At 39.9% G+C, this 14,189-nt stretch overlaps 2 protein-coding genes across 2 annotated transcripts; one reads left to right on the top strand and one right to left on the bottom strand.

Moving 5' to 3' along the window:
* Positions 1–531: 531 nt before the first annotated feature.
* mutyh (mutY DNA glycosylase) lies at positions 532–9,265 on the bottom strand. The gene is made up of 25 exons (XM_068591114.1): positions 8,939–9,265; positions 8,536–8,604; positions 8,264–8,430; positions 7,709–7,905; positions 7,452–7,536; positions 7,212–7,328; positions 6,903–6,975; positions 6,561–6,690; positions 6,345–6,422; positions 6,125–6,238; positions 5,367–5,508; positions 4,639–4,772; positions 4,440–4,479; positions 4,288–4,361; positions 4,146–4,187; positions 3,982–4,053; positions 3,708–3,821; positions 3,518–3,615; positions 2,855–2,999; positions 2,641–2,728; positions 2,381–2,563; positions 1,863–2,008; positions 1,626–1,775; positions 1,371–1,421; positions 532–1,027 (listed from the first exon to the last, which is right to left on the bottom strand). Exons 1-25 carry the CDS (start codon positions 9,133–9,135, stop codon positions 890–892), a joined length of 2,844 nt encoding a protein of 947 aa, XP_068447215.1. The 5' UTR covers positions 9,136–9,265; the 3' UTR covers positions 532–889.
* Positions 9,266–10,193: 928 nt separating this feature from the next.
* Positions 10,194–13,202, top strand: LOC137794713 (galectin-3-binding protein B-like). Its single transcript, XM_068591686.1, has 6 exons — positions 10,194–10,229; positions 10,334–10,403; positions 10,878–11,060; positions 11,245–11,376; positions 11,470–11,734; positions 11,891–13,202. Exons 2-6 carry the CDS (start codon positions 10,349–10,351, stop codon positions 12,915–12,917), a joined length of 1,662 nt encoding a protein of 553 aa, XP_068447787.1. The 5' UTR covers positions 10,194–10,229; positions 10,334–10,348; the 3' UTR covers positions 12,918–13,202.
* The last annotated feature ends 987 nt before the right edge of the window (positions 13,203–14,189 follow it).

Genomic DNA, 14,189 nt, shown 5'->3' with positions numbered 1-14,189 from the left:
CATACATATATACATATACATATATATATATACATATACATATATATATATATATATATATACATATATATATATATATACATATATATATATATATACATATATATATATACATATATATATACATACATATATATATATATATATATATATACATATATATATACATACATATATATATATATATACATATATATATACATATATATATATATACACATATATATATATACATATATATATATATATATATATACATATATATATATATATATATATATGTATATATATATATATATACATATATATATATATATATACATACATACATACATATATATATATATACATACATACATATACATACATACATACATACATACATACATACATATACATGTAAAAATAAATAAAGAATACACACACATTTCCATAAAGGAATGAACGCAGATTTTTTTTTGCCACAATACCATCATAAATATTGATTGGAGATGGTCTTTATTATACAAAGTTGCATTTTGTCCAATAACATTACATTTATAATGCGGTAATGACATTTTATTTAAACAAGTATCTTACATACTGCTTATAAAACATGTAAACTAGTCATAATATCGTGATTAAAAACATCATCTACAATGAGGTCGCATTAGATAGCGGAGTCACATCCCGAGAGGAACGACAGAGGAGCAATAAACATTTATTTACAACGCACAACAATTATAAAACTTGTGTTAAAATAATTTGACTGCAATTTGTATTTAATTACCAGTGATGGGACCATGATGACACAACAATCCCTCAATGTGGCAACATAGGGCTGATGCTTTGACAATGAGGCATGTGCACGAGGGAAACATCATAGAGGACTTTCAAACACTCGATACCATCAAGATTCCTGTTTAACAGAGTTGAAGAATGCGCTGAGGGAGAGCTGTTTGCTGTTAGCAGCACTCAGTTTAGTGTTTTTTGAGGTCTTTTGATTCTTGTTATTCTTTGTGCCGGTGTGCTTCTGCCTTTTCCCACCCTAAGTGAGACAAGTAGAGACAAATTCAATTCAGTTTATTTTGTACAGCCCAAAATCACAAATTGGCCTCGGAGGGCTTTACACATCTGTACACATACGACAGCCCTGTCCCAGGACCTCACATCGGATCAGGAAAAATCCCCCCAAAAAAAGAAAAACAAATTTCACGGGATGAAAAAGCAAGAAACCTTCGGTAAAGCAAAAGAGGATCCCTCTCACCGATGGACGGAAGCAATAGATGTTATGTGTACAGAATGAAGAACATTCATATTCATCAAATGATAAAGGTGGCATCTGTTATTAATGTAGGACTATAAAGTAATATACACACACACATACTTACCTGGGAGGTTTGCTCTTTTTGACTGTCAACAGAGTCACAAAGCTTCATGATCTGCAGGAGAAATAACACATCGACTCATTCAGGAGATTTTGAACCATGATGTAAAAAAGGGGAAAACTTGAACTTGAAACCCCTGAAATCCTGTGATATGACTCAGGGTAGCTAGACAAGTGTATGCATTAAGTCAAGTTCGCTGCCGTTGCAAAAGCCGTTTCCTGTCAACTCACACCCCCGCTATGTAAACAAAACAAATACCTTTTTCACTCCTGTGGACACAGCGGCTTCCTGGAGGGCGGACCTGGTGAGCCACAGTGCCTTTTCAGCCTGCGTCTGTGTGTCTCCGTCCTTCAGACGCACACTGTGAACCGCGTACGTCTGGTGGATGTGGGAGAAGACGTGAACCACCTGCAAACAGACAACCCGGCAGTGCAGAAAGGGTTCATTTGCATGTTAAAGTTTGCATGCTAGATAGATGGTTAACATCCAGCTCACCTCCCCCACATACTGCAAGAGGCTTTCTGTCAGGTGGGTTCCCAGTAACTTGCTGATCTGCGTACACAGAGTACTCTTCTCTTTCATCTCGGAGCTCTTCTCCTCCTGCAGAAGACTCGGAAACTCCCACAAGCCGGCCAGCAGCCCTGTCAGGACACATGCTGTTTAATACCAGGATGCAATCGCAACACAACAGGGCGTTCAATTGTATGTTTAATTTAACTGGAGCTTTATTTCATTTATCGATTTGAATAGTTTTTCAGTCCAGTACTTGAGTAAACGTGCTTCGTTACTTTCCACCACTGCATTTCTGTATTTGGGATTTCTTTAAAGTTTAACTGACTACAACTATGATTTGCTGCTCACATTTTTCTCACCATTTTCTCAGTAATTCAAACAGTAAAATAAATACAAATAGCGATTCAAAATGATTATCAGGCGAAAGACGACTGAATTCTGCAGCCGAATCTCGACGAAGAGATACCCCGCCAGCGGTGGGAACCTCTGCAGTCACTGACCTTTGTTTGGCCTCTGTGTGAGCAGGTACTGGTCCTCTCGGTCCTCTCCAGGTCTGATTACCACGCAGGTCAGAGTTCGCTCCACGCGAGGCGGCTTTTTCGCCGGCTTTCTGGGGAAGTTCTGAACACCCAACTCTTCGTCCCAGGGCTCCGAGGGACACAGCGGACATGTCCCGCTGTTCACTGAGGGAGGAGAGAACGTACTTTAATATAATACTGTGAGAGAAGAGAGAGAGAAAAGTACTCAGGAGGGTATTCACCACAGTCTTCTATATCGAGGAGCGTGGACGACTTCCTGTGCAGCTTCCCCAAGAGCTTCCTGGAGTTTTTCTCTTGTTGAACATGAACCTGCACATTCACACACTGCATCAACATCATGTACACCGGGACGTGGATACATCTCATTTCCAAAACAAAGCAAAGCTCAAACCAGAAGCATTACTATCAGCAGTTTATCACATGGGATCTTTTTACCTTGTGAAAAGAGCGGCAGTGAGACTGGACGGGACACCGGCTGCACAGAGGTCCTTTAGGGGTACAGACTCGTGCTCCCAGCTCCATCATGGCCTGGTTAAAGTCCCCGGGTCTCTCAGGGTCCACCAGTGTATTGGCTTGACTCCTAAAATAGGGAGAAAAAAAAACATTAAAAAGTTGGACTCACTGCATATTTATTTGAGCAATTTTTCCTTCTTGATTTAATAAATACTTTGCTGTTGGAACTTTCAAAATCACTTTAATAAAATTTACAAATACTGGCATAGGTGTTAAACATGGGGGTTTTGATTGATCACATAAAAAGATGATATTATTATTTCAAGATCATAATTTGACCCAAATCCTAGTTTTTTGTTTTATATTTTTGAGGAACATTCCTCAGTTTTTAGGACATATTTTCACATTTAAATATCTTTAAGGGAACGCAGACTAAACAAAGTGATCCTTCCCAGAAAGACTTTGAACAGGACACCACAGAACAGAGTTTGTATTTTTTTTTAAAAGCCAATGACAACTGTAAGCAGAGATCATAACTAGCCAGTAGAGATGTGTGTTCAAGGAAATACTATCAGAATAACATTCACAGATGTTCCATCCAGCAGGTGCTGGGATCAAATGGTCAAAAATCAATGATGACCTCACCAAAGAGCCTCCGTTACTGCAGGACTCGTGCTGTCAGCTCCGATGGCCCTCAGGCGACACAGCACCCGAATCACATTGCCATCCACCGCTCCAGTTACCTACGCGACAGAGATCTTTTCAGTCATAAACAAGGCAGTAAAGCGTTCAAGTGTGGCCGTAGAGTTTTTCGCTCTGTTCCACAGAAACGCACCTGACCGAGAGCAATAGAGCCCACAGCGGCAGCTGTGTAACGTCCCACTCCAGGCAGCTGTTTCAGCAGGTCGTCCACTGTGTGAGGCATCTGCCCCTGAAGCTCCGACACCACCTGCAACAGACAAGAGACACGATCAACAACCTGCGCCCATATTTCACAATGTTGGTCGACGGACTACATAATTGTTCTTGACATAAAAACAAGTATTAAGTCATTATTACACAAAATTCTAAGTCAGCCTGAGCAGATTTTTACTAAACAAAACACAAACCTTTTGAGCCCCTTCATGCAGTCTTCTTCCTCTGGAGTAGTAGCCAAGACCCGCCCACATCTGGTTCACTTCCTACACATATGAATGAAATAAATACATTTTATTTTAAATCAATACTTTTATAAATCCTCATCGTCTCCAGGGGCCGCTCCTTTAGTCATCACCTCTAGCGTAGCGGCAGCCAGATGTTGCACCGTGGGCCACCGCTGGGATACAAGAGAAGAGTTTTAATTACACAGAATTAAATCTATTTACAATGGATGTGTCACAAGGACTCCAGTCAGTACAATGAACAGAGACACCTACCTTCATCCATTTGTTGTAATAGTCTATTACTGTGGCAACTTGGGTCTGTTGCAGCATGATTTCTGAAACCCAGACTTTAAAAAAAAGAGAGAAAACTGTCTTATAGGGAGTGTTGGCAGCCATTTAATGTGTTAAAGAAACCATCTTCTGACCTGCATATGTCCTGATGTTGAGGTCAGACTCGGTCACAGCCTGGAAAAGAAATACAAGGAGTCAGTTATAGAAGTCAGTATTGTTTTTGCATGCATGTGAGACCATGAAATTTGATGCGACAGAAATCTCAGCGATAAAGTATCATTGTCAAATAAAAAAGTTCATATACGCATTGGAAGAAATGTGTCTCTTCTTTACCAGAGTCCTCCACGGCAGCTCCCTCTTCTCCTTGTGGTACCAGCTGAGGAGCCGAGAGCGCAGCAGCACAACATCAGCCGGATCGTGGAAGGTGTGGTACGAGGACGATGCTGAGGGAGCAGTCAGGGTTTCCTCTAGAGGACCAAGAATATCACTCTCGTTCAAACTAAACATACGTCTTACAAAGCTAATTCCACTGATGTTAAGGTCATAAAATATCTTTCAGGATGGTTCCATATTTGTGTTTGAGCTAGAACATCACATCGTTGATTATGAAAATGTGAAATGTCATTCAAAATTGAAAATCAGAATGTATTCCCAGCAAAAGTGCGTAAAATTTAACATACATACTCCACATAATTAATGTGGTCATTTCTGAAGCTGCAGCTGCATTACTTAGTAGTAGTTTCAAACTAAAATGTAGAAATAGATAGATAAATAATTACTTTATTGATCCCTGAAGGGAAATTCAGGGTCCAAATAGCTCGAGACATCACACAACATAATATATACATACACACACTATTAAAAAGTACGAGTTGTATACATCACAAAGGTATCTAATGAGCTGTTGCTTTATCAGACTGTTGCTTTCATTGTGTAGACAGTGATAGTTAGTTCTTACACATTGGGCTGGTAGAATGGCCACGCTGGTCATACACGCGAATATATTGAAGGGGAAGCATGTTTGTTTTTTTGGCAAAAGTTCAAATAAACATGCAACATGCCTTCTTTGACAGCTTTCTTTGCCCTCTTCCGCGGGGGTTTCGCTGGCTCTACCATCTCCAGTCCGGCTGTCTTTCCTTTAAGCGTCGCTAAACGCAACCTGCTCATTTTCAAACGCGGCATGAAGCGTTTTATTTCACTTATCTACGAACAGCTCGCGCACACTTGTTTATTTCACGGATTTATTTCGGCTCCCGCCAGGTTTAATGACTGAGTGCCGCTGCTCGTCCAATCCGCTGCGAGGAAACAGCGGAAGTTTGTGGTACGTCATATCCGGTGGGAGGGTCAGACTTTTTTTGTTTGGCGTTACCCTGATTAGAAGACATTTATTTTATAAGTGTATATTAAAAACAAAAAAGTGAATTGCGATGAAAGAGTGGAAAATACTTATAGGCATAACAAATAATAGTAATGATCAGAAAAATAAGAATACCTGCTGTAATTAGTCTAATAATTCAGTAAAACTGGGCATATAGTTAGTAACAAAGAGATTTTTCTAAAATGAGATAGCAGTTAAAATCCAAATTCATCTTCTTTTGAAAGCAATTCCAGAAATTAAAAAAAGGTAAACGGATAATCTAAAAATTAAAAGAATTAAACTGTCTTTGTCGTATTCATTTGCAGCATTAACATTATTTGTCTTCTTTTCAGCCTTCAGAGTTGTCACCATCTGAAACTGGAATTCAAAGATTGACAAGAAAAAAAGCACAGTTATTCTCACATAACACAGACAACTTATGAAAAAAGACAAACGTTTGACCGGCCTTAATATAAACAAATAACAGGCATTACCTTCAGTTATGTAAACCTTGTTAGTGAGCAGGATTTCTGCTTGAGTTTCATCCATACTCATGTACAGAGTGTCAGCCTTGTGCTGCAGAAAGACGGGGATTGAATCTGTTAGTACTTCCTTCTAGAAGCTTTCACATGGACATTTTAACTGATGCTATCATAGCATTTATTCAATTATTAAAGCTTACCATGAAGGCTGCAAACAGTGTGCTGCCGATGCCTTTCTGCACATGTTCCTCAATAGACGGGTATGAGCGGACAAAGTGCTGGGCAGAGACGAAAGCTTGTTTAAAAGTGTAGTGTGTGTGTGTGTGTGTGTGTGTGTGTGTGTGTGTGTGTGTGTGTGTGTGTGTGTGAGTATGTGTGTATGTGTACAGTGTCTGAAAGCGGGTATGTAGGCCTACCTCCAAGGCCAGACACGCTTGTATTTGGGCCTCAGCGTGTTCTCTGTTGCCCATCGCGTACAGAAGATGTTGGATCACTCCGAGAGAGAGAAGTTCATGAGAAACTTCTTGACTGTCTTTGGCCAGCAAGCTTTAACACCATAAAAACATATCCATACTGTATGACAACCAATAAAAGACTATGACACTGAGATCATTAAAACCACATTAATTCAATATATATATTTCATTTTTGTTGTTGTTACAAATTACGTGATAAAGACATCATATTTTCTTAACATTTTTGCTTGTGTAATAAAACATTGATTACATGCATAGTTATAATGGACGAATATGACATACCGTATGGCTTTAGCTGCAGCAGCTTGTTGCACAAACACAGGAAGAGATCCAGTCATCTTGATCATCTCAGATTCTGATAGTATGAATACACAAAATAATGGTTTCTTGTAAATGTGACAAATGTGGTCACATCATGTTAAAAATGAATTAAATGTTAGCACATTAATAGGTGGGGTTTTGGGTTGGTGGAACATTGCATTTTTTTTTTCAGATATTGTAGACATATAAGAATAACGTGGGTGGTCCTAAAGGATATTTAAATAGTACATTTTTAGAAAAACGGCACACTTATATAGAGCATAGTATCACCTTCCATATGCATGTAGTGCTGCACTCCTTCCTTGGTAGGCCTCAGCAGAGCCACCAGTCCATTGAGCAGCAGCGGCCTCACATCATGACAACTCAGAGCTACGATCAGATTTAAAGCTGAGACGTGCAAAAGAAGCGTGTTAGAAAAGGTATTACAAGCTGGTCGTTTGTTTCACAATGGCTGGTGGTTTTATACATAATTTGTGCAGGCGTTTTTCTTTTTACATGTTCTCAGCTCACCTCCATCCTGAACCTCCAGGTGCAGAGACCTGAGCATATTCAGCAGAGGTTCTATAATGCTGTGATGGGCTGTCTTAACGTTGCACTGTGAGCGAGGATAGTGGGAGAAGTGTTATATGTATATGTTGAATATATCACATTTTATCATAAGCTCCATTCTGTGAAGGCGCAAGGCTGAGGGCACATTCATGCTCTGAGAACAATGAAAATACATATTTGCATTAATATACGGCTTAGTGTGCTCTCTCCCGCTTTACCTGGACAGTGTGTAGAGTGTGCAGGGCCAGCTGCTGGGCCTTTGGGGAGGTACAAGTCATGAGCGCAATCAGACCTTTGTAGATTTGGTTTTGATATTTGGGGTTTCCATGGGAGATGGACTCCAGGAGGGCCCAGGCAGTCTCTTGGGTTTCATCTGAGTTTGTCTTAGCTAGGCACTGGGCTATGACTTTCACACCTGCGAGAATGTAACAAAAGAGACAGAGGGCCAAACTGATTTGGCTCCAATAGTGCTGCACTGATTGTTTAAACAGTTAATGGAAAAATACTTGTCTTATCTTATCTGCATGTCCAGTACACACAGCGCTAAATAAACAGCTAGTTGCTGCTGCAACGTATGGAGAAGTTTGTATCCCCAGGGAAGCTTTTCATCAAATGAGCCAATAGCGAACATGCAAGTGGACATAGAGATTTAAGATTTCATTTGTAAACCCACACAGTGAGGTTATTTTATTCATTTGTTCATGTATTTTTATTGTTAAATTATTTGTTATGTGAATGAGAAGATGCACTAAAAAGTGGCAGCTTTTTTTTACCACGGCTTTCACAGATAATCTCTTTGTACTTGCGACCAGCATTTGAGACAATGAGCAGAAGACGAAGGGCCTCCGTCTTGTCCTCCTCTTTGCTCGGAGAGTGGCCCAAGATGTCCATGAGAGTGAGAACACCTCCATCCTCCAGGAACTCCATCAGGTACTGGTCACTAAGACGCGTGGGAAAAGAGGGTCAAAGACAAAACCTGTATAATGAGTCACATTTACTCAGTTTTTGCGACACAAACTATGATGCGGCGTTTCATTCCACTTACTGGCTTGATGCAGCGAGGAAAATCCCGATCGCTTTAAGCTGCATTCCCAAGAATGTCCCAAACATGTATCTGAATATACTCTTAATAAGGACTTTAGGATATATATCTGATCAGTCAATCCAGAACAGGGCTCGAAACTTTAAATATACTTAAATATAACTCAATTTCAGTCACAATGTATGGAAAATATAAGAAAAAGAGGCTTGATATTTAGTCTTGCCAGCCCCCCACACCTGTAGATCTCCTAGCATTCACCCTGTCACTTTGTGTGTATGGGACATAGAGCAGCATACAGAATAAAAACACATTAATACGCGTGTTTAGAACGAGTATATATTGATCATAACAACATCATGTTTCTATAGGCCTTTCTGCTGTGACGCAGGCGCCACACAAAGGACACGTGAGCCTCATCCAGGTGGTGAGTCGAGCCAGGAAGAGGCTGGCCACCTGAGCAAACTCCAGCTCCAGCTCGGGAAGCGTCCTCCCAGCGCTTCGGGTCAGGAAGTTGCTCAACATGCGGCTGCGGGCCGTCCCGTCGCCGCGGTCCCACTCGCGAAGGAAGCTGAGCACTCGGCCTATGTTGGCTTGGTCCGCCATTGTGTCAGCTCCTGTCCTCCTTCCTTCCTTCACAGCTCCCTTGTGTCCTTCAGCTGTAACTCACCTAACTAGTGACTGAATGTTATTGATCAGAGCTTGGCTTGTTTCTCTCCTTCTCCCTCTAGCTGTGTTTATAGCAGCAGGCTAACGGTTGCTTAGCAACGCACACACAATCTCTGACTGAGCCAAGACAGTTTATTAGGATAGAAAATTTTCAAAGGTCTTCATTTAAAACCATTAAAACCATTCAAACAAAATGCAGAAGGAAATAAGATTTAAAAAGAATTAAGAGCATTCATTTAAACATTTAACAGTCAGTAAAACATTAAAAAGCACAAAAAATAGAATAAAAGTTGCAGTGCAGTTTAAGAAATAAAATACAGCAGTTAATGAAGAAATTGATTCCTATTTTTAATTAAAGACAACAGCAAACAGACAAGTGTTCAATCTGGATTTAAAGGAGCCATGTGGATGAAGTATATTCATACTATTATGAATATACTAGTATTATTGATATTATTGATTTAGTGTTATTGATGCTTAAATGCAGTTGGTAAAGGTGGCTTTAAAATATATATATATATACTGCCGATTTGTGAATTCCACCAGAGATCAATAAAATCTTCACATAAAATCTTTATCCAATTTAATACACAATAATGTATTTATTGATAATATTTTGTATTTTAAATCTCAATCTGCAAAGTAGCTAGTAACTAAAGATATACTATAATTGCAAAAACTACAATGTTTAGCACTGAATGGTAGTGGGATCGTATAAAATAGCAGCAAATTGAATTGCAGATGTAAAGTTGAAGTGCCTTCAAATGTTACCTGAGTACTTTCTGTAACTAAGTGATGTATGCACATCAATAAATACTTTATGTGGACAACTCTTAGATGCATGGACAGACAGACAGACAGACAGACAGACAGACAGACAGACAGACAGACAGACAGGCAGATTTCAATTATTTTCCTGGGAAACACCCCTTTTGTGGGTGGTGATTCCTGGGAAATATCTGCTATTTAAGTTCCACTAGTCATTTCTTCAATGAGAGACTTTTCTTCAAGTCACCTAATTTTGAGTTCTGGTAAGTCATTCCTATTTTTCAGCAGAAGAATAACCATATAACAAATATCCAGACCATCACACGTGAATACTTAGTGCTGTTGCTTGTTTTCCTTCTTTCCCCAGTGCACTGCAAGGAAAATGAAAGAACATACATTATTATTATTCTGCATTCTTTTCATCAGCATGTCTGCAGGTGAGTAAATTGTTCTTATCATGTGCAGCTGTATTACATATGTTTACTGTTTGATTACATTTAAGCCCAATTTAGCAAATGTCCCCGCTGTGGGAAAAAGAGAGGATTATCTTATCTTATCTTATCTTGGCTTAAACAGTGAACAAAAAACAACTTTTCCTGCAGAAAATTCCCAGCATTCCTTTCTCCCACCACCACCCATGAGAAAAACAGATCCACGTATTCACTGACTTCGAGTGCATAAACAATATTCTCATTTGCAATAAATGTGGAAGTAAGATACCTAAATCCCTTGTGAGTTTGAAATAAATATTCAGTGAATTTTCACCAACATATAAAGCTTTCCTTTATGGAGCTTTACTGTAAGTGTAATCCTGAGCTCAAGTCATTATTTTACAGACACGGTTACATGTCATCATGTTCTGTATATTTTAATAACCAAACTAATTACACTTACATTACATCTTCCTTTAGGTGATGAGGAAGGTTCTGTTCGGCTGGCTGATGGTCAAGATATAGCTGAGGGCCGAGTGGAGATCCTTCACAATGGAGTTTGGGGGACTGTGTGCGATGATGATTGGGACATAGATGATGCTCATGTAGTGTGTCGCCAGCTACATTTCTCTGGTGCAACACACATTCCATCGTTTGGCAACGGTACTTCAGCTACATGTGACAAATACTGCCGATGAAAACCTGTAACCTTTCATTTATTTAAAATGTAGAGCAAGTGGCTGTTTTCACTCTCTGATTGTGTTGTTTTTTTTTTGTTGTTCGGCAACATCTGGATGGCTGAATTCACTCTGTGGTTGCTTTGTTTTTTTTTTGTTGCTGTTGTTAGGGCACGGCAACATCTGGATGGATGATGTACGCTGTCGTGGAACAGAGATGCGCCTGTTCCAGTGTGCATTTCCTGGGTGGGGGATACATAACTGTGCTCACGCAGAAGATGCTGGAGTTCGATGCCAAAAGGGTGAGGCAACCAAAGTGTGATTCTTCCGTGGAGAAACGAAGGACAATAGCTTTCACCACTCACTGTTCCATTATTGCTCTCCATTAGAGCCAGAACGACCCAGCGGGAATCTCATCCATGAGTTTGATTTGGACCACGAAGCCGGCCTCTCCCGTCAGCTGGGGGAGCTGTTTGACAGTGGGCGGGGCTGTGACCTGAACATTACAGTGGTGGAGCACAACGACACCTTTGAGACAATCTGTGCTCACGGCGTCATCCTCTCTATGAACTCGTTCCTCAACACGTCACAGCTGGACTTCAGCAGCCTCAGCATTGAGGCCGCCTCCGACTGCCGTCAGCACGCCAACAACTTTGTCAGGTAAAAAGCAAACTTGTGACTTTTAAACTGCCAATTGCAGTCATGCACACCTGTACAACTCGCAGCTTTTTTTTTTCTTTTAATCACTTGCAGTGTAATTATACGCACTGAATAAGAACTGGTTGAAATGTGCTCATGAAAAATTTTAAATTTCAGATACTTATACACAAGAAAGATCAAACTCACACGGTCCTCTGCCCATTGCATTCTCAAAATGGCATTCGACTGGGGACTGACAGAAGTTCACAATGAGGCAGAACATCTTTTTAGACTGTTTCTTCCGGAGGATCCCACTTTCCAGACTCAGACATCTTTCTACGAGTATGCAGTTCATGCAGGTGACGAGGAGCTGCAGGAAGTTTGTCTTCGCTACCTCGCGTGGAACTGCGAGGCCCTGTTCCTCTCCCCAGCCTGGACGGATTTCGCGTTTGATCGGGTCAGAGACCTTCTGTCTCGCTCGGACCTCGTGGTGCAGAAGGAAACGGTTATCCTGAATGGACTGGAGAGATGGGCGGCTGCCCAAAACCACACAACTATTCCTGAGACCCTTCTGAAGCTCATTCGCTTCCCACAGATACCAGCTGAGGACTTGTACACACTTAACAACTCACAGTACCAGTCCAGCAAGTTGCAGGGGTTTCAGTTCAATTCCCTCCCCTGCACGCCATTGCTCAGTGAGCTGAGGAAAGGACAAAATGTCTTCACATCCAGGATTTACACTGGCGCTCCGTGGAGCTTGACATTCAGCTACCACAACGTCAAAGCTTACAAGGATTTTGGGTTCTACAATCTTCATGGCCGTCGCTACAATGACCTGACATCTGATTTCCAAACACCGGTTCATAACAGTGCCTATTTTGCTTTCAGCAAAATGAGCTGGAAAACAAAGTTATACATCGACGATACAGATTGTTTAGGTGAAAATATCCTTTGTCCTTCTTTGCCAGCTATAAGTTTGAAGGTCGAGGAAAAGGACAACGATTTGCCCAGTGAGATGGGACGCATTCGTCACAGCAATAGGCTTGTTGTTGTGTGCGAAGAGCGTTATGTGTTCCACGTTCAGGAATTTAATGCTGGTGAGAATCTTGTATTTATTCCAAGCAGCAACAAACAACTCTATTCATGCCACTCAAAGCTGTTCTCCTACCAGGTGGTGGTTCGCCCTTACTACTCAACAGAGTAGTTTCTGTTCGAAGGGATAGAGAATAGGGACAAGGATGATTTACAACTCGTGAATATCCAATATCAATGAACTATAAAGTGTTTTTCACCAAGCTCACATATCATATAACTAACGTTTGACCACATCAATAAAGAAGGGGTAAAGGAGGAGAGGAATCAGCATTGTATTACACATCATGAGATTCTGTCTGCACAAAATTTACTGTAAAAAATAAAATAGACAATTAAAAGATACTTTTTACTGTTAATTTTAAATTTTTAAGAAAACATTCTCTCAATCTATGACAATGGCAATTACATGTATTTCTTTTTGCTATTTTATAGTTATATTTGTTGTTTCTTATATATCTTTTACCCTTTTATTAATCAACATGACTGTATTATCATAAGTGATGAATAAAAGCGCTATGTTGTCTTAAAATAGATGTACTGGTTTGAGCTTTCATGTCTTCTGTTTTAGACACAAAAATCATATCAGAACCACAAACATGAAATTGAGACACTACATAGTCTTTTAATCTGTACAACTGGACAACTTGGAACCACTCACAAAGAATGCATGAAGGTTTTCATGTTTTCACAGGAAAAGTTCCATCTCATGTAGCCCAACATCGGCTGTGTTTAATGGTGGAAGAGATTCCTGACAGAGGTCATAGGTCATCGACACACACAAGGCCAAACATCCCACTTCAGTAAGAGTACAAATGGATAAAACACCTAATGATTCTCCACTAACTATACAATGCAATAAGGGATACACCTTGGGATGCCATGATGAGATCAACATCAATCTAAGACAGACAAGCATGAGTCAGTTTGACTGGAAATAAGGAATTGACTTGATAAATATAAGGATGAAGCATGATTTATAGCGATCATCAAACATTCCAACATTCACTTTTCACACAGGAGCTTCACATGTTCATTCACAATTATCTGGTCTCTGATGAGCAACTAGTTTGTCGTAAAGCTAATATGTGTATTATTATATTCCACCCATATAAGTGTGAGACAGTAGTGGTGGAAGATGTACTGAGACTTTTATCTAAGTAAAAGTAGCAGAATTATTGTATAATAAACAAAAGGCAAAAAAGATAAATACTCATTACACAGAATGGCCCACTACAATGAAAAATGTCAAGACAGCTGACATGCATCCACTGTGTGTGGATGCCACTTTCAATAATATATACTTTGAAGTATTGATATAATATTGAAAACAACAACTGGGGCCCCAACAACATATGTTTACTTTGTGTAACATGTTGTTACA

Source organism: Clinocottus analis, unplaced genomic scaffold (assembly GCF_023055335.1).
Source record: "Clinocottus analis isolate CAN_PGR_092001 unplaced genomic scaffold, fCliAna1.0.p SCAF_25, whole genome shotgun sequence".
NCBI classification, from domain to species: Eukaryota; Metazoa; Chordata; class Actinopteri; order Perciformes; family Cottidae; genus Clinocottus; species Clinocottus analis.
This window is presented reverse-complemented; position numbering and strand designations above follow the sequence as displayed.

Bases quoted from the DNA above. Each gene is read 5' to 3' on its own strand.
- LOC137794713 (XM_068591686.1), top strand. From the start codon at position 10,349: ATGAAAGAACATACATTATTATTATTCTGCATTCTTTTCATCAGCATG. The intron at 11,061-11,244 runs GTACTTCAGCTA...TGCTGTTGTTAG, and splicing joins CATTCCATCGTTTGGCAACG to GGCACGGCAACATCTGGATG. The intron at 11,735-11,890 runs GTAAAAAGCAAA...TTTAAATTTCAG, and splicing joins CACGCCAACAACTTTGTCAG to ATACTTATACACAAGAAAGA.
- mutyh (XM_068591114.1), bottom strand. From the start codon at position 9,135: ATGGCGGACCAAGCCAACATAGGCCGAGTGCTCAGCTTCCTTCGCGAG. The intron at 5,509-6,124 runs GTCAAACGTTTG...AGCTGTTCGTAG, and splicing joins ATTTGTTTATATTAAGGCCG to ATAAGTGAAATAAAACGCTT. The intron at 2,009-2,380 runs GTCAGTGACTGC...GTGTCCTGACAG, and splicing joins CACACAGAGGCCAAACAAAG to GGCTGCTGGCCGGCTTGTGG.